This window comes from Platalea leucorodia, assembly GCF_965183815.1.
Source record: "Platalea leucorodia genome assembly, chromosome: 4".
Taxonomy (NCBI): Eukaryota; Metazoa; Chordata; class Aves; order Pelecaniformes; family Threskiornithidae; genus Platalea; species Platalea leucorodia.
Genome location: NC_138826.1, coordinates 61,239,915 through 61,267,788, shown reverse-complemented (window position 1 = coordinate 61,267,788; position 27,874 = coordinate 61,239,915). Strand labels below are relative to the sequence as shown.

General features: G+C 36.7%; 1 protein-coding gene across 2 annotated transcripts in view; it reads left to right on the top strand.

The window, feature by feature from the left end:
- The window catches only part of IPO8 (importin 8), a 48,278-nt gene that overhangs the window by 11,814 nt on the left and 8,590 nt on the right, over positions 1-27,874 (top strand). For both annotated transcript variants that reach the window (XM_082310989.1, XM_082310990.1), the window contains exons 4-21: positions 1,580-1,738; positions 2,704-2,860; positions 3,919-4,008; positions 4,813-4,907; positions 5,494-5,578; positions 8,191-8,325; positions 9,179-9,278; positions 10,963-11,039; positions 12,324-12,440; positions 14,696-14,785; positions 15,479-15,644; positions 16,239-16,399; positions 16,848-16,973; positions 18,773-18,839; positions 19,546-19,671; positions 20,170-20,267; positions 21,334-21,429; positions 22,919-23,139. In XM_082310989.1, the coding sequence (XP_082167115.1) occupies positions 1,580-1,738; positions 2,704-2,860; positions 3,919-4,008; positions 4,813-4,907; positions 5,494-5,578; positions 8,191-8,325; positions 9,179-9,278; positions 10,963-11,039; positions 12,324-12,440; positions 14,696-14,785; positions 15,479-15,644; positions 16,239-16,399; positions 16,848-16,973; positions 18,773-18,839; positions 19,546-19,671; positions 20,170-20,267; positions 21,334-21,429; positions 22,919-23,139 (2,166 nt within the window). The remainder of the gene's footprint in view (positions 1-1,579; positions 1,739-2,703; positions 2,861-3,918; positions 4,009-4,812; positions 4,908-5,493; positions 5,579-8,190; positions 8,326-9,178; positions 9,279-10,962; positions 11,040-12,323; positions 12,441-14,695; positions 14,786-15,478; positions 15,645-16,238; positions 16,400-16,847; positions 16,974-18,772; positions 18,840-19,545; positions 19,672-20,169; positions 20,268-21,333; positions 21,430-22,918; positions 23,140-27,874) is intronic.

The following is a 27,874-nucleotide window of genomic DNA, read 5'->3' as shown; positions in this document are numbered from 1 at the left end:
GACGTCTTTTTTTGTTAGTAGTCATATCCAGAGGAGGAGTGATTGTCTATAGATTGAAATTAGGATTAGAGAAAACACTTTAAAAAATAATGAAACACCAGAATGCATTAGGCTGCTATAGCATTGCTATTGCTGGAGGTCTTTCTGAATAGATTAGACAAACACCTGCCAGGACTGCTTAGATCCTGCACTGAGACAGGAAAATGAACTAAAGCATGGTTTCAAGTTCAGCTTTTCTAACATGCTCTGACACAGATGTCTAGAATCCCCACTGAAAGAAATTGTTGCTCCTTGCCAAGGTTGCGCTACAAGAAGCTTGTGTTGGTTCTGTGATAATGTAATAAAGGCATGTAGTTTCCCCTGCCATCATGTCATGAATACCAAGGCTAAGTTTATACAGAAGAACACAAAATAATGGAAGTTTGAGGAGTTTTCTTGCAAACTTGTTCAGGCATCATTTCGTAACCTGATATTCAAAATGCCCTGGCATTGCAATGACAATCTACATCTAAAAGGATTGTTGAAAACCCCGGGACAACCACCTGGAATAAAGTAGAGGGTTTCTAAATACTGGCTAAACTTGTAGATTTGTCAAGGGTTAAAAAAGTCAAAGAAACTTTACTGGAACTAGTCTAATGCTGTAATACTGATATTTTTCACTGTTTGGTTGTGAGTATAAGGGGGGAGGAGGAACAAAATCAGCAATGAGCACAAACTCCAAAGGCTTGAGGGGGAAGGTAAGTTTGTACGAAGCTAAAAGGATCAGTAGGTGGAGAGCCCCTTACTGAACTGCTTTGTAATAGTGGCTCCTTATGTAATGGACTGCAAGAGGATACCCCAGGAAAACTAAATATAGAAGAACCAATATTTTCTGCAGACTTCTTTTTGTTGTTGTTGTTCCTTAGCGGAGCCAGGAGTATTTATTTACAGCTTCTAGTTCAGTGCCTCTCAGCTTTTTTAGTCACACCTCACTTTAGTCAATTAACAATCCTGGCTTGCCTCTCCATTGTGAATGGCATCTAAAAGTGTGTGGAGGGAGAGAGGAATGGTAAGGTGTTTTTACCTGATTTGCTCTCCCATATGCTTCGGAGGTTGAGAAGTGCTATTCTAGAAGATCCCAGGAAAATTGTAATTTCATGAGGAACCTCTGGCTTAGATCATAACACTAGCCAATATTGTTCAATAAAAATGTACAAATTTGGGGTTTTGTGGTTGCTTTCAGCCTCATAAGCATGTAGAAGTACAAACATTCATTTTCAAAGTACAAAGCTAGCTGGTTTCATGAGCAATTAATTGTTTTCAAATATTGCCTGGTGGGTGTGGAAAGGGAGGAGGAAGGGAGAAAAGTAGCTAAAATATTTTGAAATTAGTTTCTTCCTTAAAGTTAAATCCCCTGGGATTTTTTTTCCTTGCTTTTCCTCTGCCACTTCCCAGTACTCTTTCAGTGCTGTCAAAATACGTATGATACTTATGTATATTGTGGCCAATAAACCAAGATTTGGGATCTATCCTTTAATTTTAAACACTATGCCATGATCTTATTTACTTATAATGTATTTCTTTTTTCCTCCTGCCATAGAGCCCAGCTGACAATGTGCCTCCGTGCTATCATTAAACATGACTTTCCTGGCCATTGGACGGCCGTGGTAGACAAGATAGGCTACTACTTGCAGTCTCAGAACAGTGGGAGTTGGCTTGGGAGCCTCCTGTGTCTGTATCAGCTGGTGAAGACTTACGAGTAAGTTGATGTCCATCAGTAGGTGAGGAATCAGTACTTTTAGTCTCAGATGACTACTGAGAATGACATTCTTAAGAGCACTGGCAGTTTTACAAGGAATTCAGATAGAAAATGGGAGTTAATAATTGTCATATGCTTCCTTTCCTGCAAATAAATGAAAACTGTTCATCATCTTTATATCATCACTGAATTGAAAGCAGAGATGCCAGCAATAGTCTGTATGAATTTACTGACATTTTGCTTGAGGCTTTGTACTTCTGATCTGATTTAACCCATCTGTGAAAAATTTCTTAAGTGTTTATAACTTCTTTTGTTTGAAGATTCCCCAAATGCTGGATATATGAATGCAAATTATTTTCTACTTCTGTGTCATGAATACAGTACTGCCGTCGTCATATACTCCTATTGCATATTGTTACCTGTACCATCCTCCTGATAGTCTAAACCCACAAAGTGTAAATTAGGCAAAGCGTAGTGTGCTCTCTCACTCATTTTTTAAAAAAAAAAATCTATTGTTAGAAACATATCTGTAAACTGCACAAAAGAAATGTAAATGGAGAAGGAGAGAATCTTTTCAAAACAAAGGAATTGTCTTTCCCTTTCAATTGCTGTTCACTCCTATTTGTTCAGCACCCAACTTGGGTTTGGCATTGGTATGAATGTCAGAGAAAATCAAGTCCCTGCTTCTCTGAGCTGACAATTCAGTGGTAAAGAACATTAGTTCTTCCTCCCAATAGCTGCATTTATATAAGGTAACATTTGTTGGTTTTCATTTCTCTGTTTATAGGTTAGAGAATTTGCACAAATTGTTAAGATGGGGGCTAGAGGAGGGGAGAGTGAATGAGCGAGTGCTGGATATTCATTTTTTTTTTTTTTAGGGTACAGAAATTAAATTGCTGGTGGGGAGTAGGCATTAGAATCTCCAGTGTGTAGATCCTGGACCAACATTTTTGTTTCCTTTGCAGATACAAAAAAGCAGAGGAGCGAGATCCTCTCATAGCAGCAATGCAAATATTTTTGCCTCGGATTCAGCAGCAGATGATCCAGCTTCTGCCTGATAACTCCCATTACTCTGTACTGCTTCAGAAACAAATCTTAAAAATCTTCTATGCTCTTGTTCAGGTTGGCATCTGTGTAGAGGAAAACCGAAACTTTTACTTTGCTGGGCACAATGACCCCCTTCAGTACACTCATGGGTGTAATTGAACAGCAATACCAATTTGGATGAGAAAAGTCATGTACAATAAACAGCTTTTATAAAAATAGGATCTTTATAGATTTTTCTACTTAAAAACTGGTCACATGATCCCCCAGATTAAATTTTTAATGAACCTGCATACTTCTGCACATCCTATCTGTAAGCTTACTGGAGAAATGTTCCTATTTTTATATGGTCACACATAACCCGGTAGAAATTGTATGGGCATCTAGACTGTGCTGGTTGGCCTCTGAAAGTGTCAGTAGCACATATTATAGTATAATTGTCAAGTAGTTAAGTAGGTGGTGTTTCTCATTATCTTCTGAAGATCTGGCAGAAATTATTAATCGAGGCACATACATTTTACAGAGATGAGTTTGGCTTTTATAGGGATGAGTTTGGTGAGGAAGTACTTTTAGAGAATGAGAAACAAAACAAGATCCTACATAAGGGGCAGCCTGAAAATTCTTACTGGGGGTTAAAAAGCTAAAATAATTTGTTATTAGATGGGGGGGAGGATTAAAGAGATCCCGAGATCCTGTAGTATTTTTCAATAGCTTGCCTGAATCTTGTCACTTTGCTTTGGATTTTGTAGAGAAGTAAGATTTACTAGATAGTAGCTAGGTAGTAATTAGGAGTATATTTCACTTACTAAAATGCTATTGATTTACCCAAGCCCTGTAGTATAGCTACTGCCATGGTCCCTAAAAGGCAGCTGGGCTATTCTGAAGAAAAGGAAAAAGTAAAAAGAATTGGCAAGTTCTCAGACCAAGGAATTTTCCTCAAATAGTGTCTGCTCAGAAATTCCTCTGTAGATTGTACCAAGAAGGATGCAATCAGAGTAGTATTGATATCTAACCTAATTAGTTTTAATTTTACTTAAAACCTCGTCTTCCTCAGAATGTAACTACTGTAGAAACATCTTCTGCCTTTCTCAGAGAAAATTAGTATTTCGTGACTGTGGGGTTTTTTCGTATTTCAGTATGCATTGCCGCTCCAGTTGGTGAATAACCAGACTATGACTCAGTGGATGGAGATCTTCCGTACTATCATTGATAGAAATGTACCTCCAGTAAGTTTTAGTTTTGTAAAGACCTCTGATACTTGTGTGTTGGCATTTGAGGAACAGGCAGTGTGAAAGTTTTCTCACTGTTCTTTTTTTTAAGATGTCATCTATTTAAGATTCTTATCCTTGGAATAAGTGGTGTTTCTGACAGAAGCGTAGGAAGATCATGTAAGCTGTCAGAATTTCATTGTCTGAAGTAGTGACACCATGTAAAATCCAATCTGGGACATTTTGGAAGTTTCCAAATGTTTTAACCAGTTTCTCTCAAACAAGAATCAAAAGCTCATCAGAAACCCATAATTTGTCTCTGTTCCTCTTTTTCTTTCATCCATCCTTCATATTTCTTGAAGAACAAAATAAAAATAGTAATTAAATTCTTGCTTGTGTGTGTACAACATTAAATAGCATTTCCTAAGTTTTTTAGAAATTTATTTCACAACCTTAACATTAACTTTTGCATTAGTATATGGTTAGAGTGTATATATTTGGAGGAGTTAATATCATGCTTAATTTTTAAGCCAGAGTGCACGCCACTGTGTAATATTCACGTATATGTGAGAGTTTTCATTTTCTAAATAAGCATAATTTTGAAAATTTGAAGTACAGGCATTGTACAAGTGTTGCACATATACAGTTATATTGACCAATTAAGATATTTGAAAGTTCCTGAATGCTATATAACTGTTAACAGAACGAAAGCTTTAGTCGATGCTGTGGATTTTTATTAGTTTACTCAGCAAGGAATGTTTAAAGCATAATTTCTCTCAACAATACACACAGCTAATTTAAAATAAATGTCTTCATTTATAGGAGACTTTGCAAATTGATGAAGATGATAGACCGGAGCTGGTGTGGTGGAAATGCAAGAAGTGGGCGTTGCATATTGTAGCTCGTCTTTTTGAACGGTAACAAACTAGCAAACTGATTAAAAACTAAGTTGGGGTTACAGATCTGTAATGTTACTTGAGGTGCAATTATACAAGACAGTGTAGTCGATTTAACAGGTCGTGGTCACTGAAGAGGTATTCCTGCTGCTGTCCTCTGCCTTGCACTGACACAGCCACTGGTCTGAGCTAGTAGTGAAGTGGTTTGACTCTCTTAAGAAAGCAAGAAACTAGCCCCTTGGGAAAAGTGCTTTTTTTTTTTTTTTTTTCTTTTTAAAACTACATCTGACTAGGAGTGCTTATATTCTCAAATATAAAGGCAGGGGAAGATCTGAAAAGAAATCCATAAACATGGAAGTTACAGAGCTTCTGACAAAAAGGTGGCTATATTTACTTGACTATAGTATTGTACCTTATGAGAATCTAAGAAAAGAAAAGGGAAGTGGGGTATTATATGGGAAATAATGGCTTAGAAGGAACCTGTGGGAAAGGATTCCTTTGGGGATGGAAGACTACTCAGCGTCCTTTGTGTTTTAGAAAGTACTGTGTTTTCCTGACTCGGTAGACTTCTCACAATGTAAATATCTGTGTCCTCTTCTTTTTAAAGGTATGGAAGTCCTGGAAATGTAACTAAAGAATACTTTGAATTCTCAGAGTTTTTTTTAAAAACCTACGCCGTGGGCATACAACAGGTAAGTACAGTTCATTTGTTTCTGAATGAGATAATTTTGGCTGAACAAATGTATTGTTTTCAACAGTGTGCTCGTATTGAAGTTCATTCATTACACAAAAATGAACAGAGTCAGGCAGGTTTTCCTTTTAGTGATTGAGATGTTCTTTAGAACTCAGTGCCATACAACTGAGGTATAATAACACAAATTTTCAGCAATTCAAAAAAACCCTGCAGGAAAATTCTCAGAAAAGGTGAGTTCTGATAGAATGGTATTATCATCATGTGTAAACATTCTAGATATAGCTGAGAGAAGAAACTGTTGATGCAGAGGCCTCATGTTATAGAAAGGTGTATTTTCAGGCCAGTCTTTAATAAGGGCTTTTGCTGCAAAAACTTAGGCACAGTAATCCAATGATAGTGTTTTGTTTCAGGAAGATACAAGCAGATTAGAAAGTGTCTGGAGAACAGCAGTAAAAGTTATTTTCTACCTGGAAAACATATTTTATGAAAATACAGCACAAATTCACAGTTTGCAAGGAAATTATTTTTGTTGGGGAATGCTAATTATTTGTGATTAACATGGTGTGGTGGAGATAGTTCAGTTCTGATAAAATTGCATAGAAGAGAGGCAGTTCCTGTCAGAGTTTTCTGTGTTTTTCTGCCAGCTCAACTGTGGGCCCCTGGGAACATGGGCTTCCAGGCTTTCAGCATCTCCCTGGTTTGGTGGAATGACTGTAGCAATTGGGTGCCTGAAAGCCCTGAGAGTGCTGGCTCCCAAGCTCAGATGTTTTTGGCACAGCTGCTCCTGTTTCTCATTCAGCCTGCCATATACTAGATGACTAGGAGTGGTACTTCCCAGGCTTTTGGCTCAGCTAAAGCTCTTGGGTGTCCAGGCTTTTGGGTTACATATTCCAAACAGGCTCCTAAGAAGCCAGGAGAATGCAATACGCTCTCCTGCTCATGATTCTGGGCTCTTGATTCCCTTTGGCCTGTAAACCTTGAAAAACACCTGGGAATGCTCTTTTTCAAGTGACAAGTGTTTGGATAATATGTATTTCCAGAATATGTGTCTCCTCGGCATGCTGCCAGATGAAATATCCCTGACATGGCACCTGCAGGCTTTGTACAGTTTAAATTTCCAGTGTCTTTGATGCAGGGTGCCAGGCTGTTGTTGTCACTCAAGTCAAATCTAAACTAGATTTCAAAACGCCAGGATTGTCTGCAAAACGAAATTACTTTTCTCCATCCAGTTTGACAACAGAATAGTTTATCCATCAGCGTATTAATTCTGTGTAAATATGTAAATGTTAAGAACTAAAGAGAGGAATGGTTGTGGTAAGGCTGTAAGCATTAAATGAAAAGAAAAGGCAAACAGTCTAATATCTATTCTAAGCTCCTTGCAGTGTTTAACTCCTGAGTGAAAAAAATAGAGTCCCATGGGCAGTTGTCATTTGAAATAGTTAAAGTTTGTCTGTTAAGAGATTAGGCTATGTAGCAGAGGGAGCAGTGTAGCTTTCAGGATAAATGGACTGGACAATGTGCACATTTCTTCCATTTCTGGCTTTTAAATGCTGATTTGTCATATTTCCTTGCGGAGTTAGTAAGAATTCTATTGTGAATATTACATTACTAAGCCTTCATTACTTATTCATCACTTGTTAAGTGCTGACATCGTGCTAGAGACCATATGAGAGAGAGACAATTCTTGCCCGAGGAGCATATCATATAAAAGACTTAAGATCAGACTTAGTACTCCTGATGAAGGAGTTATGTTCAAAATAAGATTTATTATAATGTTGTGAAGAATTACGAAGCAGAATTGTCCTTCTGAAAATATATGACTCAATATTTTGTTACGCATTGCCCTTGATTTTTATTGTTATTCATGTACAAGCCAATTCTTTACACTTATTAACACTTAATAGTTCATCTGCCGTTAGTGCAGATTAGTGGCTTTGTACTGTAGGTTTCTCTTAGTAGAGCAAGCCTTTATATTAAAGCAGCTTTGTGTGATAGAGTTTGTGATAGCATGCTAGATGATACTATCTGATGGTTACAACAGGTCATTGAAGTTAAGGGTTTTGGAGCTCTTCTGATTCACAGATTTAGATGCTAACCTATTTTTCTTTTCTAGTTTAGTATTTCTACTAAATTCTGTTCTCTTATTCATCATTCTGTTCTTATCACTGTTGTTCCAAAGTAATTTGTCTTCTTTAGGAGCCTGTCCTTAAAAAATGAACACAGACACCACTAACAGATTTAGAAGCCAAGCAGTTTGAAAATCTCACTGTGACTTTTCATTATCTATTCCAAATTTTGCTGAGGCCTGTGTAAACTGCGAGCCTGTGAATATTGAAGTATATCTTTGGTTTACAATCACAAGTGATCACATGGTGGGGCTAATAGTAAAGGTAGACATGTACATAAATGGTTGCAGGACTAGATCCTTAATATTTAAATGATTTCTGATTTTTGGATCAAAGGCATTACAGTGATTACTAACACTAGAACGCCTGCTGTAAAACTAATTAATCTGTCCACGTACATTCACTGAAGAGGTGCACTGCATGTCTACGCATGAGAGAGAATTTTCAGTCTTCATTTAAAAATATCAATTTGTCATTTCTTTAGGTTCTCTTAAGAATCTTAGAGCAATACAGGCAGAAAGACTACGTCGCGCCACGTGTTCTTCAGCAAACATTAAATTATCTGAACCAAGGGGTTATTCACTCTGTAACATGGAAGCAAATGAAGCCACACATACAGGTCAGTGCATAAAACCCAGTCGTAAACACTGCATGTCATCAGAGTGATTAAAAAAACCCAAAAAAACCCCACCAGTTTTGCAGTTTTAAAGAAGTTTTCATGAATCTTTCATGCAGCAATCGATCTGGGCAAAAAATAGCATCTCTACACGAATGTGGTTGTTTTTTTCAGTATTATGACTACCTTTTATGGGGGATATGGTTAACTCAATTATAAGATTCTGTTTCATAAGTTCATTATTTTTATTCTTGAAGTCTGCCAGACAGTCATAATGTTCTGGCTTTTAGTAGTTGCTAGTGTTCAGAATTGTCTATAGATTTGGAAATTTATAATTGATTGTAGTGCAAAGATAGTGGGCAAAGAGAACATGAACTATGAGGAACTGAACTCTGTTTTAAGGACATGTTTTATAAGTGAACTAAGAACAAGTGAAAAGTCATTTTCATGCTTTTATTTTTTCATATCGTAAACTCCCCTCTTGTAGTTAGTTAATCCCATGACTGTTAAGAGGAAGGACTCTGAAATCCATTCTCATGTTAAGTGTTGCACTGGTGGGATCCTTCTGCAGAATGCGGTGTTCTGCTGTTTATAGACTATGTCCTGAAGTATACTTTGTGTGTGGTACTGTATTATTATAAAGTTAGATTGTATAATTGCTGCTGTCTGGGACTGTTGCAAAAGGAAAGTATGTATATTGTAAGTTTATTTCTGTTAGCCAAAATAAAAGAGCACTGGTTAAAACAATTTTACTCTTCAGAAAAGTAGGTCTAGTAAATTAGCGTGTAGCGGAGGGAAGCTGTACTGGAATTTGATTTTATGTGTACTTATGTGTATTTGACTTCTCTAATATTAGAGTATAACAGAAGAAGTGATATTCTCTCTAATGTGCTACAAAGATGAGGATGAAGAGCTCTGGCAAGAGGATCCATATGAATATATCCGCATGAAATTTGGTAAATGTTTGTGTTTAGCATTTATTTTCTGCTTTCATCGTAACTGTACACTATAGTCCCAATTAACAGTATGGCCACTGTAGTGTCTCTGTCTTCACCAGTGTCCTAAACAACAGGAAGAAGAAAATTTGTTTCTTAAATCTCACCAATCTGTAGTTAAAAGGAGAAGGCAGATCAAGTGAATTTTGGCCATTTGGCTGGTAGCTTTAAACTAAATGATTCTCTTAATGTTTTTTTTCTACTTTACATGTGCTCAGTGCACCCCGAGTAGATGGGCTTGCTCACTTTTTAATGCCAGTTTCAGAATCCTGAGTTGCAGATGTGCCAGCTGCCTGCAAGTTCTTGCAGCTCTCACTTTGACCAGAAGAGGCCTGACTTGCGCTTTCCCAACTGAAAATTGTTAATGTCATCATCATTTTTTTGCCAGTTATTATTACTAAATTGTAAGGTAATTACATACATGTATTCTTTCAAAAGACTCAGTGCAAAATCTTGGGAATGTCACATAGGACCGTATTATGAATAACCACTTTTATTAGAAGAGTCATGTCACTGAAAAAGAGAAGGGTACTTGAAAAATATAGCAAATTTAGCTGGAAAACTCCAGTAAGCCAGGCACCACAGAGATATGTGGCATTTGGGAATTTTTAATTAGTTGATTTGGGATTAGCATATGTGAAAACGGAATTTAAATGCTCATAGAATAATTAAAAAAACTTGGAGAGTTGTTATGCAAAAAATTAATCACTATATAGTGTTGATCACTGGGGTACAAATACGCTGCTGATTTTTGGTATATGAATTCAGTTCTTTCTGTGTAAGTAGTGAATCCCGTTTTTATATGTAGCTGTGAAAGTTAAATACAGATTTAAATTGTATTGTGGAAGGTAAAAAAAAACCCAAGCATGAAGGTACATTAAATTTAGTTTAGTGAGGCACATTTGGGTTTGGAACAAGAATTCCAGTAATCTGGTAGTATTTCTTAATCATGTTTTATCTTCAAGTTCTCAGGAAAAGTTAGTGTGTAATCTTAACCACATCTTAAGATTACCTTTTTACATCTTTTTACTTAATTCAATTTGTGTAGGGATGTTTGGATTAGAACATGTTTGGCAGCACAGATTTTTTTTCAAGACATAAATTATATTTTCAGTAGGATTAAAGGAGGTTTACTTGTAATGAATGAAGCTGAAAAGCTTCCACTTTCAGCAGATTTAAAACTACCCCAGATCCAAGTAGTTTTTACATACAAAAGGTTTCCCATCAGGTTTTAATAAAATCAAGCCAAAAATGTGTACATATGGTATACAGATGGTACCGGAATGTATTGTTGTTCTTCCTATAGTGGTTTTAATTAAAAAAAAGCCAGGATTTTTCATCCCTTAAATAGATGGTCTCGAAAGAATTAATGAATAAATAATGCATTCCTAGTAAAGGGAATGATGAGTAGTCAGTAGATTTGGAAGGCGAGAAGTAAATGCTTTCATAAACTATGTGACATAAGTTTGGGTCTGACTCTTTAAGCATGAAGTGAAGACAACCATGTCAATAGTTTTGAAGTTACATATTCACCCTGATTTTGTGATATCCCACAAACACAATGGTTTCTGAGAATTTTATTACTATGCCATTCATGCAGAAAAGGAATTTTTTTTTTCCTTTTTTTTTTTTTTAAATTTGTTAGATGTATTTGAGGATTATGCATCCACTACAACAGCAGCACAGAATCTCCTTTATACTGCTGCGAAGAAGAGAAAAGAGGTATGGAACTAGTGGTTTTTAATTATTTGCAGTTTCCTTGATAACGTCATTTTCCCTTAAATTTGAAGATGCTACAGGAAGCTAGTCTTGAAAAATCTACTTGCTAATACATAGTCAAATGCTTTCCTGGCTAAGTGCTATAAATTTTGGGAGAATTAAAATATATGTGTATGTATAAATAAATAAATAAGTGGATTCCTCTTGCAGCTTTAAAATTAACCTGCCGGATATGAACTGAGTTGGAATAGATGTACTGGTATTTTCCCAGGTTTACAAACAGCCTCTGTCATGGCTGTTCTGAGCTTCCCAAACTGTAGCAGGGGGAAAAGTGAACCTGATCCTTATTAATTTTCACCGATGCTATTTAAAATCCTGTTGACAGCAATGAAATTAGCAAGAATGAAACCAATTTCATACAGCTGCTCTTTAAATGAGGACATAACTTTTCTGTAGATCTTTCTGTACTTACAGTGATCTGTGCAGAAGTACCCGGCCAAGTGCTGGAAAGCATACGTCAGTTTGCTAAAACTGCAAACTTTGTTTCTGGGTACCATTTTAACATCCAGTAAACATGGAGCTCCATTTCCAAGTGGATTTTCAGAGAGGAACATAGTCTTTACGTCAGGTGGAATAGCCTATGACCTTTCTGCTACTTTATTGTCAAAACAGCCCTTGCCCACTGACCTTCTCATTGTCATAATTAGTACCGAGACCGTCAAAATGTCATAATATCTGAAAAGCACATAATGGGTGTGGAAATGACATTAAACAATTGGTTTTGCCAAGAAACCTTTCTAAGTCTAGTCAACTTTAGAAGTTACTGCCAAAATCGATAGATTAAAGTAAGTTTATGAGGTTTTAGTCCAAGCTGTTCTTGAATATGTATATGTTCATACATATATGTACACATATGTATGTATTTATATATGTGTGAGACAAGCCAGAAGAGAAGTTAAGGGGAAAAAATGGGTGAGGTATTGTTTGAGTCTCTTGCCTTTTCATCACTTTTTTTTATTTGTCTCAAGACAATAACAAAAATACCTTATTTACTATTACTAATGTGAAATTTCAAGGAGATTAATTTAATTTTGACAAGTTTGGCTGAAAAGTTGAAAAAGGAGTCTTCTAAATTTTAACTGTGGAAAGATGCTACACATAGTACCTCACAGTTGCTTTGGCCAAGATAAAATTTCTACTTGAAAATGTCGTATGAATTTTTTAATTTAAACAATGCTATCAAAATGCTTTGGCAAAAGGAGATTGTGTGTTTTCTGTCTTGCATAGGTATTACCAAAAATGATGGCATATTGCTACCAGATTCTGACAGAGCCAAACATTGATCCAAGGAAAAAAGATGGAGCTTTACATGTTATAGGATCCCTAGCAGATATTTTACTGAAGGTAAGTGGGTAAGGAAGTGAAAAAGGTTTGTAATTCTTATTATCAATTGTCATTTCCAATAAAAAAGCCTTAGCTTATAAAGTATGGCTAGCCCTTGGCCATATTTATAAAGTCCATAGAGAGATTGCATTGTGCAATAAGAATCTGAGGGTTTGTTTCTTTAAAAATATTAACATTCTTTCCTGTTTTTTATATTCCCATTTTATATGCAGATTTTTCTTCCCAAGTTTCTCCAAAGCTCTGTTTGTTTGCTACAGAACAGTCCCTTGGTCCTCCCCTGCTTTACTAGTAAAATGGAAGGGTGTTAAAAAAGCAAACATGCATTCCATCAATAACATTGCCTATGATTCTTTAGCAAACCCCCCAACAGCCTGCACTATTGTGGGCTTCTTCTGGTTCCAGAAAAATGTTTACTTAACATGTTGCAGGAATGTTTTGTTTAGCTTTCCAGCTTTCTTACCCTGCAACGTGTGGCTTTAAGTCTTATTTCATCAGCCAGTTGGGAGTTTTGAAAATAACTGGAAAGAGCACAGAGTTTCTATCCTTCCTCCATTTTTTATAGACAGTATCTTCAGAACTTTGAGTATTTTTCTGGAATTTGAATACACATTTAATCCACACTGTTGCTCTTTAATGTAATATTGATTACAGTTTCCCTTACGCTTTTGTAGACGGTGGAGTCCAAAGTATGCCCTCTCTCCATGTCAAAAGTAACTGCCAAAAAGTTACCACTTTTAGCATGAGAATGGTGGACTAGTGCTGGAGGCTTCCTTTTAAAAGTAATTTATTTTATTTTATGTGAGTTGTCTCTCTGTGCAAGACGTGTCTTCATGTTACAAGCAACATCTTACCAACATTTACCATCTATTTTTTACCAATGTACCAATCCATGATCTGATCTGAAACATCAGTAACTTTTGCAGAATTTTTGTAGATTATGTTGGATTGTAAATGCCCTCCCCCATGCTGGAGTATAACAGTGAAAGAGGAAGACATTGTTCATGTTGTGAGGAGCCTGTCATATTGACTGGGGGTTTCTAAACCCATTTATCTCTGTCCTGAGGGAAAAAAAGGGATTTATTCCAGTATACTGCTCCTATTTGAAATTTTCAGTCTTGAAACATGAGGTTATAATATACTTTTATAAAAGAGTAATAATCCCCAAATACTGCAGAGTCCTCTCAACTCTGAATTTCTTGTGTTTGGGATTTGGCAGATTGAAAAATTCCATGAACTCTCTCTGCGTAAAATACTCAATTTGTAAGTGCTTTCTGACTGGTGAGCTGACTGAGATACAGATTGTAAGGAGCTTGTAGACACAAGAACCCTGCCTTAGCCGCCTCTCCACAGCAGCTCCAGTTTAATGCATGCAAACCTCTGACGTGTTTTCTCTCTGCTCAGTTCTTCATCTGCCTCTTTGAAGGTTGGGGAATCAGTGGGGGAAAAATGATGTGTGCAGTGGTAAAGTAGAAGTGTGATCACCTAAGATACATTTTGTATTGAATGTCCCCTTTCACCCTCTTCCTGTCTTAGCCACTGAATCATTCTTTTAGATAGTAACACGGGCCCCAGCATATATCTTTTCTAGTAATCTGGAGCTATAGGTGCTAGGAGATTCCCAAGTCTCCACGCTGGTGGCCCTGGCTTCCTGTGAATATTTTGGGATTTGCCAAGGTTGGAATAATGAAGGATAATTTTAATCGAATATCCTTCTCCAGCCAAGGAGGTTTCTATTACAAAGGAATTATCTTAGTCCGTTAATAAACACGAAAAAAGATGTGAGTTATTGTTGTAGTGTGTAAAATAATTAGTTTTGGTGCTTATAGTAACAGTAGGTCATTTGAAACTCAGATCTGTTTCATACTAAGCTTATATTTATCTTCAGGCATGTATGTACTCCTTTGTAGGAAGAATGGAGGTACTAGGTTATTGATCCTAACTGATTTTTAAGAAGAATCAGCTGGAATTAATTGCCTTAAAGAAAACGAAAATTCCAGTGTACAGTATTGTAATGAGTAATGTAGAGTTGAATATTATATGTACTGTTCTTTCACTTATCTGGCTTTAGAACTTGCTATGCTTATGAGGTTTGTTCAGATCAAGGTACAAGATCCAGATCGCTTCCTGAGAGAATACCTTTATTACATAGACAAATCATTGTATTTCCTGTGGTTGATAGTTGAAACGGATTACTGGGTAGAATGAAGTATGTGAAATGAATGGTCTCCAAAATTAATTTTTATTTACACCAACAGAAGAGTGTCTTCAAAGATCAAATGGAGCTGATGTTACAGAATCATGTATTTCCATTGTTCATGTCTAACCTGGGGTACCTCAGAGCTAGAGTAAGTTCACCAGTTCAATTAATTTCAGTATTTGCCATGATTCTTTCCTTTGCAGTTTGACTTCATTCTGAATGTTAATGAAAGAAATAAAGCAAATACATAGTAAAATTTCAAATAACGACCTTGTACAGTTAGTTTTCGGCATTTTGATTTAAAAAAATGATTTGTCAGTTGAATGAATTGATGTGAAGTCTGTGTCATATTATCGTTTACCTGTTTGATCAGACTGGAGAATTTTAGCAGCGGTTGTGGCAGTTTTCTAACCATTGTTCGTTAGCAGATCTCAATAACTAGAGTGGCTGGATGGCTGTGAAGAATAGGTAGGATTTCCACAGAATAGATAATGTCAGTTTGAGTGTAGCTTGAAGAAAATCCCCAAGTGCCTATATCAGTCATAAACAAACAGTTAGTTTTCTTTAATTTCTGTTCTGATTCTTTTTCCCCCAGAAGGACCAAAACTATGAATGCCAATTATGTGCATACTGAATTTACTGGAATTTGGGAAAGGAAAATAAAGAAATGCTTGAGTGCAAAAACTGTGTTACATTCACTGTATGAATACACCACAATTAAGAAAAAAAAAAAAAGCAATACATGCAAACAGAGAGATAGTTACCATTATTTTTGAATCAGTGAAAAAAAAATGCTAAAAATTACAATAGTCCCTAACTTGCTTTTCTTTTTGTCATGCAGTCCTGTTGGGTACTTCATTCATTCAGTGCTTTGAAATTTCACAATGAGCTAAACTTGAGGAATGCAGTAGAGTTGGCAAAGAAGAGCCTGATTGATGATAAGGAAATGCCTGTCAAAGTAGAAGCAGCCATAGCTCTTCAGACATTAATAAGCAACCAAGAACAAGGTATGCTACAGCGATTCCTCAGTTGTATACACTGATATTTTTTTTTTTAGAGCTGGGGAGGTTGGTGCAGATTTATCTAAACATTTCTACCATTTAAAGACATAGATTTCAGAACATTTCATCATGTTTAGACAGCTTCACTTGCTTGTTAGTTGCTGTACACATCCTAGAATTCTGACGTCGAGTTTTTATGGCAGGTCTCTGCACAAAAGAAGTTAGAATCAACATATTTCTTTCAATAATGTAAATAGTGCCTGTCTTTGTTTTTCTTCAGTGAAGTGAAACAGTGTGTATGTTTAAGAACAAATGCTGCCTGTGTATGAGGGCATGTATTCCCCCAAAACAGTGGATTTTTGTTGTAGATGGCATTTCAGTATCGAATGTGGTAAATGTACAATTTATTTACTTTGTCAGTCTACTAGTTATGGGCTGTAAAAGTGCTTTGGGTAGGTTTTTTGGCTTTTTTTTAATTTAGTGAATTAAACTTTAAAAAATTATTTTGTTCAAGAGTAGTCAGTTACCTAGTAGTTTTGAGATACTGTATATTTATGTTTATGGATAGTTGATTTCACCTAGTTTCAATTGTTTTTTTAGCCAAGGAATATGTGAAGCCTTATGTAAGGCCAGTAATGCAAGAGCTCTTGCACATTGTTAGAGAGACGGAAAATGATGATCTTACTAATGTAATCCAGAAGATGATCTGTGAGTACAGTCAGGAAGTAGCTACTATCGCCGTTGACATGACTCAACACCTGGTAAGAGACAATAGTAAAATACAGTCCAGTCAGAAGCACATGCTTGGTTTGGTAAACATTTAATGAACTTTGTTTGAAGTGCACACTGTTTAAAGTAATCTTTATAAAGGCCCACCTCTAGTATTCAGAATATTTTTTTTTTTTCTGTACGAAGCATCTTTAAAACCTATAGGTTTTTCAAAGATACTGAATTTTGTTACTGGTTTTAATGAGCCAAGCTCTAACTATTTAACATTTCAAATGGTTTAACATAGCCAGACTTCTCAAAAAAAGAGGAGTTTTTAATTTTCTATATTCCTCTTTCAAAAGTAAGGAGCATATTTTTTCAATGCTGATGGCTCTTACAGATAAGGCATTGCTGCTGTTGCGTTAGCTGGCTTGGTTTTGCATGACAAATTAGAAGTGTGAGTTTGCTCTTGAATGTCAAGTTGGTTGGTTTTTTTCATAGGCTGAAATATTTGGTAAAGTACTTCAGAGTGAGGAATATGAGGAAGTAGAGGACAAAACAGTTATGGCCATGGGCATCTTGCACACAATTGACACTATCCTGACAGTTGTGGAAGATCACAAGGAGGTGAGATTTTCTTTTATACATCTTTTCTCCTGCTGTTCCCTCATGCCTTTCATTCATGACAACAAGGACTTCTATGTATGTTGCATCACTTGAGTTGCCATGAATGTGCATTTACTGTAGCAGGATGGTGAATTAGTACCAAGTGATCTCTGGCAAATTTGAATTTAAAGCCCAGTTTACTTTTGTGATTTCTTAATTGTTTAGCTCTCAACTTTGAGGGGAATTTATATCCTGAGGGTAAAATCTTTAGCCCTTATTCTGGTAAACACTTCATCAGATAACTGTATTACAGACTGTTAAAACAGATTTTAGGGAGAAATATTTTGCATAAGGCTATTTTTTTACAGTGGTGACTCATATTTTGTTGTTTACCCAGCAGTTTCTTGGCTAGAATTCCTAGGAATTGGTCTCCCAGTTGTAAGTCTACATTTCACACGTTCAGGGAAAAAAGAGATTCTTTCTGCTCATACCATGTGGGCTGACAGAGGTAGGAAGGAGTTCAGTGACTGACCAGAGAGGCAAAGTCAGTCAGTAACGTTAAGCTCAGTTGGCATAAAAGTGCTTTGTCCTGCATTGTTTTGCTTCCTTGATTTACAGTGAGAGTGTTTCATTGCAAGTGTGAAATCTTTTTATGAACCTTATAATTTAAAAAATACATTAATTAAAATACTAATTATTTTCTTGTAAGACCATTGTGTTCCTTTGGATTTCAAAACATCTTTCATCCCTTTACAAGAACCCCTTGCATCTTTTGAAAGCTAAAATGAAATCTGGTAGCTAAGCTGAGCATCAGGAATGATAGTCTGAAGTGGATCTTCAGGTTTTAGCCTAGGAAAACCTTTGAGGTTTGGGTATTTTTGGTATAAACTTAGCAGCTTGTTTTTCTGTTGTGTGAAGCACAAACTAAAATACTGTGCAGAGTGCTCTTCATCTCAGGATCTTAAATCATTTTAGAATTGATGTAAATGATATAGAAATTATATGAGGCTGAAAACTCCTTAGAAATTCCTTTCCCTTTCACCATTAAGTAAGTATGGAGAGAGTTTAGGGGATGATAACTTTTGAGTCAAGTGTCTGAAGGTAAGTGGGTGAATCTGTGGTCACATACTTAATTCCTTTGCCTAGAACAAGCCCAGATAGCCTGACATCCTGCAAGGTTATGTTTGTAATGAATGACCTGTGGTAACAACATGAAATGTCTGTATTTGCAGGTTTTAATTAGACTTATAATGTGGCTGTATAGTTCTCCTTGTAATTTAGTTTAATTCATACATGTAGTCTCTCTGTCCAACATGGCAAGGCTGAATCCTGACTTCAACACAGTTGTACGCTCCCAATTTCTGCGTGTGTTCTTCTTGCTGAGCCTACTCTGGGAAGCTCTCCATAGACCTTAGGCAAAAGCATCTTTTCCTTTCTTCCTTTTGACGTATTCTACTTCAAAGGTTTTGGACAGAGGCTTTATCTCAAACACTTTCAGTACAGTGTTACTTTATATCCAGACAGGACAACAGATAAAGTTTTCGATAGGATCTGTAGAATAACCATAAAATAAGATTTTTTTAAAATAAAGAAAAATGCTGTAGAGTGACAAGTTTTAAAGCAATACTGTTTATTGAAAATTTGAGTACTTACGTCAGTGGGACCTTATTTCATAATATTGTGATCATTAATGCAGCATTTAAAAAGTGATAAAAGCCTTTTTGCTTTGAAGAACTTCTTAAGCTGAATTAGTCAAATACATTGATTAAATTACTGTATTTCTAAGTTTTTAAATAAACTGCTTTATGTTTTTATTTCAGATAACTCAACAGCTCGAGAGCATTTGTTTACAGATCATTGGCCTTGTTTTGCAGAAACACGTTATAGGTATGGTTTAGAGATAATTTTTAGAAAAACATTGCATGGTTTCACATAAAAAATTCTTAAATTAATTATTGCAAACAATACTATCTTCCTGAACAGAACTTCATCTTTTTTTTGTGTGTGTGCTTCTTTAAAGAAAAAAAGACATTAATTTTCAGTTATGATTTCTTTCTCCTGATCTCCTCTTGTACATTAATCAGGCTGGGTATTGTGTTTTGGAGGTCAGACTCAAAAGCAGAAGATGCAGTTCTGATTATAGTTCTAGCTAGCTGTGTTAAAGGATAACGTCTACAATTACATTAGTATTTTATGGACATGGTCTGCAATTAAATTACTGCTTTATCAGTACCCTGAGCTGAAGAGCTACACAGTTTTGTGATAAGGCTTTTAAGAAAAAAACAAAGGTTGAGAAAATAAAAATATTTTTCAGTAAATCATTTAGAAGCAATGTCTTTGATGTGCTGGGAATATATCTTTCTGGTGTGTATTTATAATGAAAAACTATGCATATTGTTGTAACTATAGCCAACATAAGGCCCATCTAAAGAAGTCTTTTCCAATATGTTTTATTTTTCTACGTATTGATTTAGTTACTAATTGCTGTCTTGTAGTTGTTGTATGACGTGGGGCTTGATTTCAGATTTCAAGGTATTTGCAAACTAAATTTATTTTTTAAAGCACCCTACTTGAAATTGTTTCTCCTTTCCAGAGTTTTACGAAGAAATTCTCTCCTTGGCCTACAGCTTGACGTGCCAGATGATTTCACCTCAAATGTGGCAGCTTTTAGGTGTTCTATATGAGGTTTTCCAGCAGGATTGCTTTGAGTACTTTGCAGGTACGATGGCTTCTATTCTACTGATGTTTCCACTGTTTGGGGATTCATCTCTAAAATCCACCTTAATAAGGGTCGCTTCCATTTAGTGTCTTGGTTTAAAATGATCATGCATTTGAGTCATGCCCTGACCGTCTGTTTAGTGTGGGAGTATAACAGGAGCATATTTAAGTAGGAGAAGCATGTTCAAATCTGTCAGTGTGATCAGTTATTGTAGGAGGTCCTGAACTCAAAGAAAGCTGAAATATACAAAGTTGATGTGAAACTACAAATTAATTAATTAAAATGTAGTGCTATTCTATTTCCTCTTCTGAGAATACACCCTGCATGGTGCGCTTTATGAAGAATTCTGCTAGAATCGACTTTTGCAGAGTTTGAACTTCCAACCATATCCAAGAATCTGAGCTAATGAAACCCATTATAGGACTGCAGCCTCACTGGTTAGCACTTGCATGGATTAGTTTGTAATTTTTTTTCTCTTTTGCTCTCCCTGTTCTGCAGATATGATGCCTCTCTTGCATAATTATGTGACCATTGACACTGATACTTTACTGTCTAACCCAAAGCATTTAGAAATCATTTACGCTATGTGTAAAAAGGTAAGGCTTCTGATTCTTACTGTTGCCTTATCACTGGTACTTAACAATCAGGTTAGCAGAGTGACCTGAACATGCCAGGTGGTGGCCAGTCATTTCAGAACGAAATGAAGTTTGGTCTCGGCTCAGTTCCGAGTACGATTAGCACCTTCACACTTTTTAAGTGACATGCTTTTTAAAAAATTACATGCACAAATCTACGTGGGAGAAAGTTGCTGTTTGTCTTGACTCTCTTCTATGAACAGCTATTTTGGTAAGTAGAGGAATTAATGAAGCCTGATTTCCTTGGGTTATGTATCTTGTGATTGGATTCTCTAGTTGTCAGCTAAGGTGCAAACTCATATGAAGTTCTTCCTGCATTTATAATGTTTCTCTTTTATGCTGATTCTCTCATGTGAATAAAGTATGAGATCACGCTGCAGCCTTTCTCTGATTTTGGGCATTATGGAGTGTTAGCCATCTAGCTACCTGCTTATTCTTAAGAAGCTTAGAGAAATGGAATGTGTTTGAGAATTCTGCTTCTTTGTCAGGTTTGATTGACACTGACCATAGGGTTGAAGTGTACTGAGAAGAAGCAGTCAGTTTCACATGTATGTGCATATACATAGAGTGATTGCATACATCTTATTTTTAGTCAGAAACTAGCCTAGAGATAGGACTTCACTTTGCCAGGCTGTTAATCTGCCAGCATCTATTAGAACTGAAGTCAAAAAACGGAAGCGTCTATTAGAATTGAAGTCAAAAAACGGAAGCAGAATGTGGAATCAATGATTCTTATAAGTAACATTTCCTTTAAAAAAGGGAAAGTGATGACATATAAAGAATACTAACATTCATAAGGAACTATAGCAGTTTCTTCTAAATTTTTAAATGCATCTTTAGCCACTTATCCTTCTTTATGTCCTGTGGAGATGATGTTTTATGTGTCTTAATTCCTCACAAAATATAGCATGAATAGGTATGCGTATGCCATGTAGAGGTTTTTTGATGTATGCAGATACAGGAGCACTTGCTTTCAAAGTTGTCAGTGATAAATACTGATAAACTAAATTGTCACTCTGGTTGTTAGGTATTAACAGGAGATGCAGGAGAAGATGCAGAGTGCCATGCAGCCAAACTCCTAGAAGTAATTGTTCTTCAATGCAAAGGACGGGGTATTGACCAGGTGATACACATTGAACAGGTTTTCTCTTTTACTGGTTTCCAATGATACGTGTATGATTCCTGAGAAAAGCAATTAGAATTAGAGAATTTGAGGGAAGTAAAATGTGTAGGTATGGGGAGAAATACAGAAAGAAGTAAATGAGCTCAGGAGAGTTTGTAAGGTTGTTTTTTTTTCTTTTGAGATTAGACGTTAGTGGGCATGACCGGAAAATGAATATAGACTGAACAATAGGGATATAGTATGATGTGCAGGATTGTGGTTTTTTGCTTTCTCCTGATACGATTTCCCTTTTGATGCAAAACACACATTGTCAAAACTATTGTGGCTGAGAGGTTAACTATCCATATCCAGCTGCTGAAGTTGTTTCTCCAAGCAATATGAACTTGGTCTTTTTTAATATTTTGAATTACTTAGTGCATTTGAAAACGAAGAATTTTTAGCGTGGCTGGATTGTGATTGCTGGGAAAAACATAATCACAATTTTCCAGAGTTTCTTAGAACACACTTTTAGATAATAGTCTTTTTCGTACTAAGAGCTAAATTCTGGTGTCATGTTTTACATAATGCTCTAGCCTAAATTACTTTAACATATCATATTTGATGTTGCCACAGTGCAATCCATGGACTTCAGTGATAAATTTTCAGTTAATTTCACTGAAACCAATATAACTTTACTAGTGTAAATCTGAAGTCATTGAAGATAAAAGTGTTCCCTGAAAGATTTTATTTTGAAAAGAAATCTGGAAGGGATTAAAGTGAATTCTATGCATTTGCATTGAAATAAGTATGTGGTGGAAGGCTTAATTGAGCTGCACAACTCTGTGAATTCAAATGGTTGCACACTGAACTGAAGCTCATAAGCTGAAATGTTCATAATGCTTCCCAAATTATTATAAAGCATAAACCTGAACGTTGCAGTATATGTAGATGTTTATTTCATTGTGTAGAAATTTGTTCATACTTGCTTTTACCTGAATAAACACACTCATTTCAAACTTTTATAAGAAATTTAATATCACTTTACATGTATTAGGTAAAACTTCTTTTATTTTTCTTGCCGATTTAGGTAATTTCATTTTTAATGCCTGTTAGTTTTGAAATTGTTGGATATCTTTATTCAAAGATGAGAATGTCTTTGAGTTCTTTTCTAAGCCTTTTATACATGCTAGAACAAATTCCACCAAATGGCCCCAAATATTCTCCTCTATGCTGAGAATAACATTGGCAATTTTTAGCTCAGAGAATAGCTGTTTTGGGAAAGATTTATAAGCATGTAATTAGAGGCTTAAAATGCTTTTACACTAGGAAGTGACTAGAATGCATTCCTAGGTTATACCAGGACTTCAGTTAACTCTGGAGACCAATTCCAGACAAAAGTATTTTAAACTTTTGTATAATCTGGCAACATGTATAATGCCTATTTTGGTTGTTTTTTTGTTTTGTTTTGTTTTGTTTTTTCTTTTCTTCTCCTTTATATTTATATGCCCAGTGTATTCCACTCTTTGTGGAGGCTGTTCTGGAGCGGTTAACTAGAGGAGTTAAAACAAGCGAGCTTCGTACCATGTGTCTTCAGGTTGCCATAGCTGCACTCTACTACAATCCTGACCTACTTCTGCACACCTTAGAGAACATCAGATTTCCACATAATCCTGAGCCCATCACTGCACAGTTCATAAACCAGTGGATGAATGACACAGACTGTTTTCTTGGGCAAGTACTGTGGTTTTTTCTTTTAAAACTCCATGGTTTTGATTGTTTTGTTCACTTCTGTTTGTATCCTCAGTCATGTTGACGAAAGAGTTCTCATTCCTTGGTTAGTCTAAATAACAGTAATCCACACCAGATCTAATTGTTGTGATGCCAGTAAATGTGACCTATGTCCATGTAACTTTTCTGGGTCTGTTGAGCTATGTTGCTGAATTTTCTGTGTTGTGAGGATACAAGGGTGCAATACATACCATATTTCAGAATTCTTTTAAGTTCCTTAATCACAAACTATCTGCTTCTCCAAGAAATGGTCCAGCATGCATTGAGGGTAATATTCAGATCTGACCAGCAGGATTTCAGCGAGATGTTCACCTTTTTTCTGAAACACTGTATACGTATTTTTTTGTTCTGTATTTTATAAAGTATTTTTAACTGCTTCGTTTAATGTTAAAAAAACATTATTCTGTCCAATGAATCCACACTCTGATTTTAATCCCTGCGAGTTGTTCCTGATCAACTTGCGTATTTATCATTATGCCATTGATGTACTGACTGTTTAGCATACTCCTGAACTTAAACTTCATTCCAGCCTCCCTTGAACATGTGTGTACACTGCACCACTGTGCCCTTGGGCAGGAGCTGAGCATTTGTAAAGTAAATGAAGGTGGACAAAGCCTGTCATCACATAGCTAAGCATGCACTTGATGCTGGGTGGATATGAAATGCAGTGCTTGACGGTTAGTGGTTGCCTCTCAGCTGAGATGTGGTGTCTGACTGTGAGATTCAAATCCACTTAAGGGCAAAGCAGGCAGTCGGTTGCAGTTAACAGCTACCTCTCACCTTCCTGCTGTGAGTTAAGTTTTGTCGTTGGAGGCTGACTTCTGACTGCAGGTGTACGGATAGGCTTAGAATATGTCTTCTCTGTGCATAGTCTACGCCAACAGACCAAGTGAAGTGTCAGCCTGTTAGGAGTCATGCCATGAATGAGCGTGGGCCGAGACAGACAGCTCCTGACCCATAGATGCATACCTTATTTTAGGTTGTCGTTCTTTTCCTACCTGTTCATGGTTTCTCCGCTCCCCAGTCATCCAAATAGCTTTTCTCCATACCAATTCTTATTTGAGTTAGTCTTCCCTGAACAGAATTATATGCCATCTTGGTATAGCTGCATTATTGCCTCGGTGTCCATCTTGAATTTAGAACTGTGTGGTGCATTATAGCACGTCATTACCTTTTTCATAACTGTAATAAAATAGTGACTCCCACTCAATCAATGACCAACTGGTATATGTGGGTTTTGCTCTCAGCATATCCTTTGTAGTATTTTTAAAACACATACCAAATGTACATGATAAAAATTTGGTTTTCTCCCTCCTCTGTCGTAAGTACATAGTTTAGTGGGATGAGAATGAAAGTGCCATAGTTTGTAGAATTGCAACATAGACTACCTTATTTCAGGTCTGCACGTTAATTCTGTCTGTTTTACTAGAATGAAAACCACTTGGAGATACAAGAGAAATTGCCTGCTTTGGTGTATACAGGCTTTGTGCAGATTCCCCATTCGTGTCTCTTTTTGAAGGTATTACCATAGCAGTCTCTCCTTAAAGAAAAAAAAATTAAAAGTACTAAATTAAATGGATAAAAAGTGGGGAAAAAAATCTCTTATTCATTATAACAAAAATGGACGGTTCATATTATTGCAAGCATTCTGACTTCTTCTACCTGCTGTGCATATGAAATGTCTGCAGTACTTCCTGTATCTTAACATAAATGCACATCTTATCCATTAGAGGGGTTACTTGAGTTGGTGAAAAAGAAGGGGTAAAGGACCCAGTGTCCCTCATTTCTTTTGGAATGCCAGGGGCTGAAAAATGGCACGTTTAAGTCTACCTCTCCCACACCTTGTGGTAATATTATTGTTAATTACTAAATTATTTTTGTATCTACTGACTTTAGAAAAGAGCAAGACGTTTTAGGATTTCCGTGTACTGATTTTTTTTTTTTTTTATGGCTGAAGCAAAGTTCTTGAGATTCAGCTCTTTGTGCTGTCATTTTTATTACTGCATATCAAATGCTGAACGCATACAGAGACAGTAGGAAAGAAGATATTCCCTAGAGGTGGTAAACTTGTCATTCCTTTTTTAAAAGAGATCGAAAATGAAGGAGATTTATAGCCTTAAACAGTTCATCCTGGAGCATTCGGTGAGGAACTAGTCAGATCCAGAAGGGAAAAATGCTGCAGATCTGACTAGGCTCCAACCTCAGGCCCTCCTGTGAGCTACAGCTTAACTTTCAGTTCTTTTGTGTTGCTTTTCAAAAAGCATCAGCTACTACGACTACTGTTCAACTAAATTCTTCTTCAGAGCTGAGACAAAAGTTGACAAAGCCTATGAAAATGAAACACAGAGATCATGATGCTAGATTCTGCTCAGACTCTGCACTTGAATGGCAGCAGAAGATTAAAATGTATCTTTTTGATGTGCTGTTACCAGCAGCGAAATAAATAACTGTAATATTGCTTAAATCTAAAAATCACTCTTTCTTCAGTGCTGTCTCCTCAGTATGTGGCTTCCAGGTTTAAGGCTGTTGCTATAGTACTGCTTGTCAGGCACTGTGATGTGGTGTAAGCGGCTTTCGCCCCTTGCCTCAGGACAGCACTGCTTCTAGAGGACCATTTGGTTTAGTAAGAGTAGTAAGGGTCATCAGCTGAACAGCAGCCAGATATTGAGGGGCCTAACTGAACAGGAAAACAGAAATGCAAACAAAACCTGGCTTGCTTGAAACCCTTCCTTGGGTCCACCCCTGCAGACTTCATGTCTTCAGGGTGCCCACTGCTGTCTTCACTGATGATCTGTACAATCCTTTTTCTCACCAGCCATCATTCGCTGCTGCTTTGGTTTACAGTTAGATTGCTTTCCAGCAAGAGGCAGTTTTAGGCTTAAATTCAAATCAGTTGGAAGACTCACAGATCCTAGAGAAACTGGAGAAGATCAAAGTAGGTGTGAAGGACCAGGTGAATCTTACTGCTGTTTGTCAGCCATGCGGGAAATCTGTGACTTACAGTGGCTCTTTAAGATGCTTTGTCCACATAAATCTCACACCCCTTTGTCCTTCTTCTGCTCCTGTGAAGTCTTAGTACCCATAGATCCTGCTCTGCCAGCAGTAGGGTTGTGTGTGTCTGCGTGCTCTCAGGCTGGAGCCAACAGTGTTTGCCAAAAGAATGCAGGATTCCTTGAGCAGCACTTGTGGACGCATGAGATGGAATCTATAGGAATAATACATCTTTGGGGGGAAAAGCAGTTACGGTAAGATAAGTAACTGTTCTTCCATGTTATTAAAAATATGGAAACTATTTAAAACTGATTAGAAATTTGGAATATTAAAAATGATCCAGGCAAGGAGAGCTCAGAACTCATTGTAAGACTGTGCATAAATCCAGTATGTCATTGTGGATGTTACATATCTGTGGATGTGTGCCCATAATGCCCATGTACCACAGTATGTTGTATTTATTTATTTCTAAATGTTTTCTACAATAACTTCAAACTAAAAAGCCATTTGTAGAAACATTTGTTCCTTACTACTTTCCACCTTTTCCCTGACAGCTGAAATTTGGGTGAGACTTCTATGTGACTTATGCTTACTCTCGTAGTAAAAATTCTTCTGTGGAAACTAGGGTGAAAGGAAAAATCTAACTTGCTTCAAAAAAAAACTCAATAAGTGATTTTATTTTTTTAGAAGCCGCATAGGGGGATTTATTTGAGAGGAGTTTAAATAGTTAGAAAACCTAGTTTCCTCAGAGTTGTGTGTAAAATCCAAGTCTTGTATAGGAAAACAGGGTTGGTTCCAACTTTGCAAGTAGAAGGAAATGGCTAATTATTTGCAGTTTGTCCAGGAACTGGATTGATGTAATAGAAAGCAAGTTGATCCTCACATGAAGGAGTACAGCAAACCAGTAAATAAAAGGCTTAGCGATTTCCCTTTGAAATACTTTCAGCTTGGTTTAAAATACAAAAGATTCCTGGATCTTTTTGTCCTGTATTGGAAGGAAGTGTATTAGCAAGAAAAGGTCCTGCAGATTATGAAGACCACACACAGCTTGTTAAAAACAGACTTGCCTAGGAGTCGTGCGTTGCGCTGCCACGTGTTGCATGTTTAGCACTCCAGGCTTGATATACCATTGAGGGAGCAAGCAGGGCCCGTGATTGTTAGGGAGGACTCTTGTGTGCTGCTGAGCAATTAAGTACAGATCTTGAAGCACAAAGCACTAAGGAGAATCGTATCCAGGCTCCCTTGTGCAGACAGAAGGGTGCTGAAATAATGAGTCTTTTGATAGCAAAGGAATGGTCCTGAAACCATTCTTTGCCATTACGAAAACAGGTAAATGACATAAAACTGTTTTGCTTGTTCAGTTCTGTGGGTGCTTGATACAGCCGGGACATAGTAGAATGCTGAACTTAAGGCAAGGCAGATGCTTATCCTGCTGTTTGTCTCTGCTGGCAGGTGGAAGAAACAAGTCTCCTTCTGGCTCAGGTTCACTAAAGATGGCTTGATGCCTGGATTTCTTCTGTCCTGCTGGGCCTTCTAATAACATGCATATTCTGAAGACATGTTCATTCTTACAACTTCTCTGTTTAGAAGCTTGAAAATGGAGCATGATAAATATGCTGTATTTTTTGGCCATTTGGTCTGCTTCCTAATGATGACTCCCTCTTAAACAGCAATGCTTGATTATTGC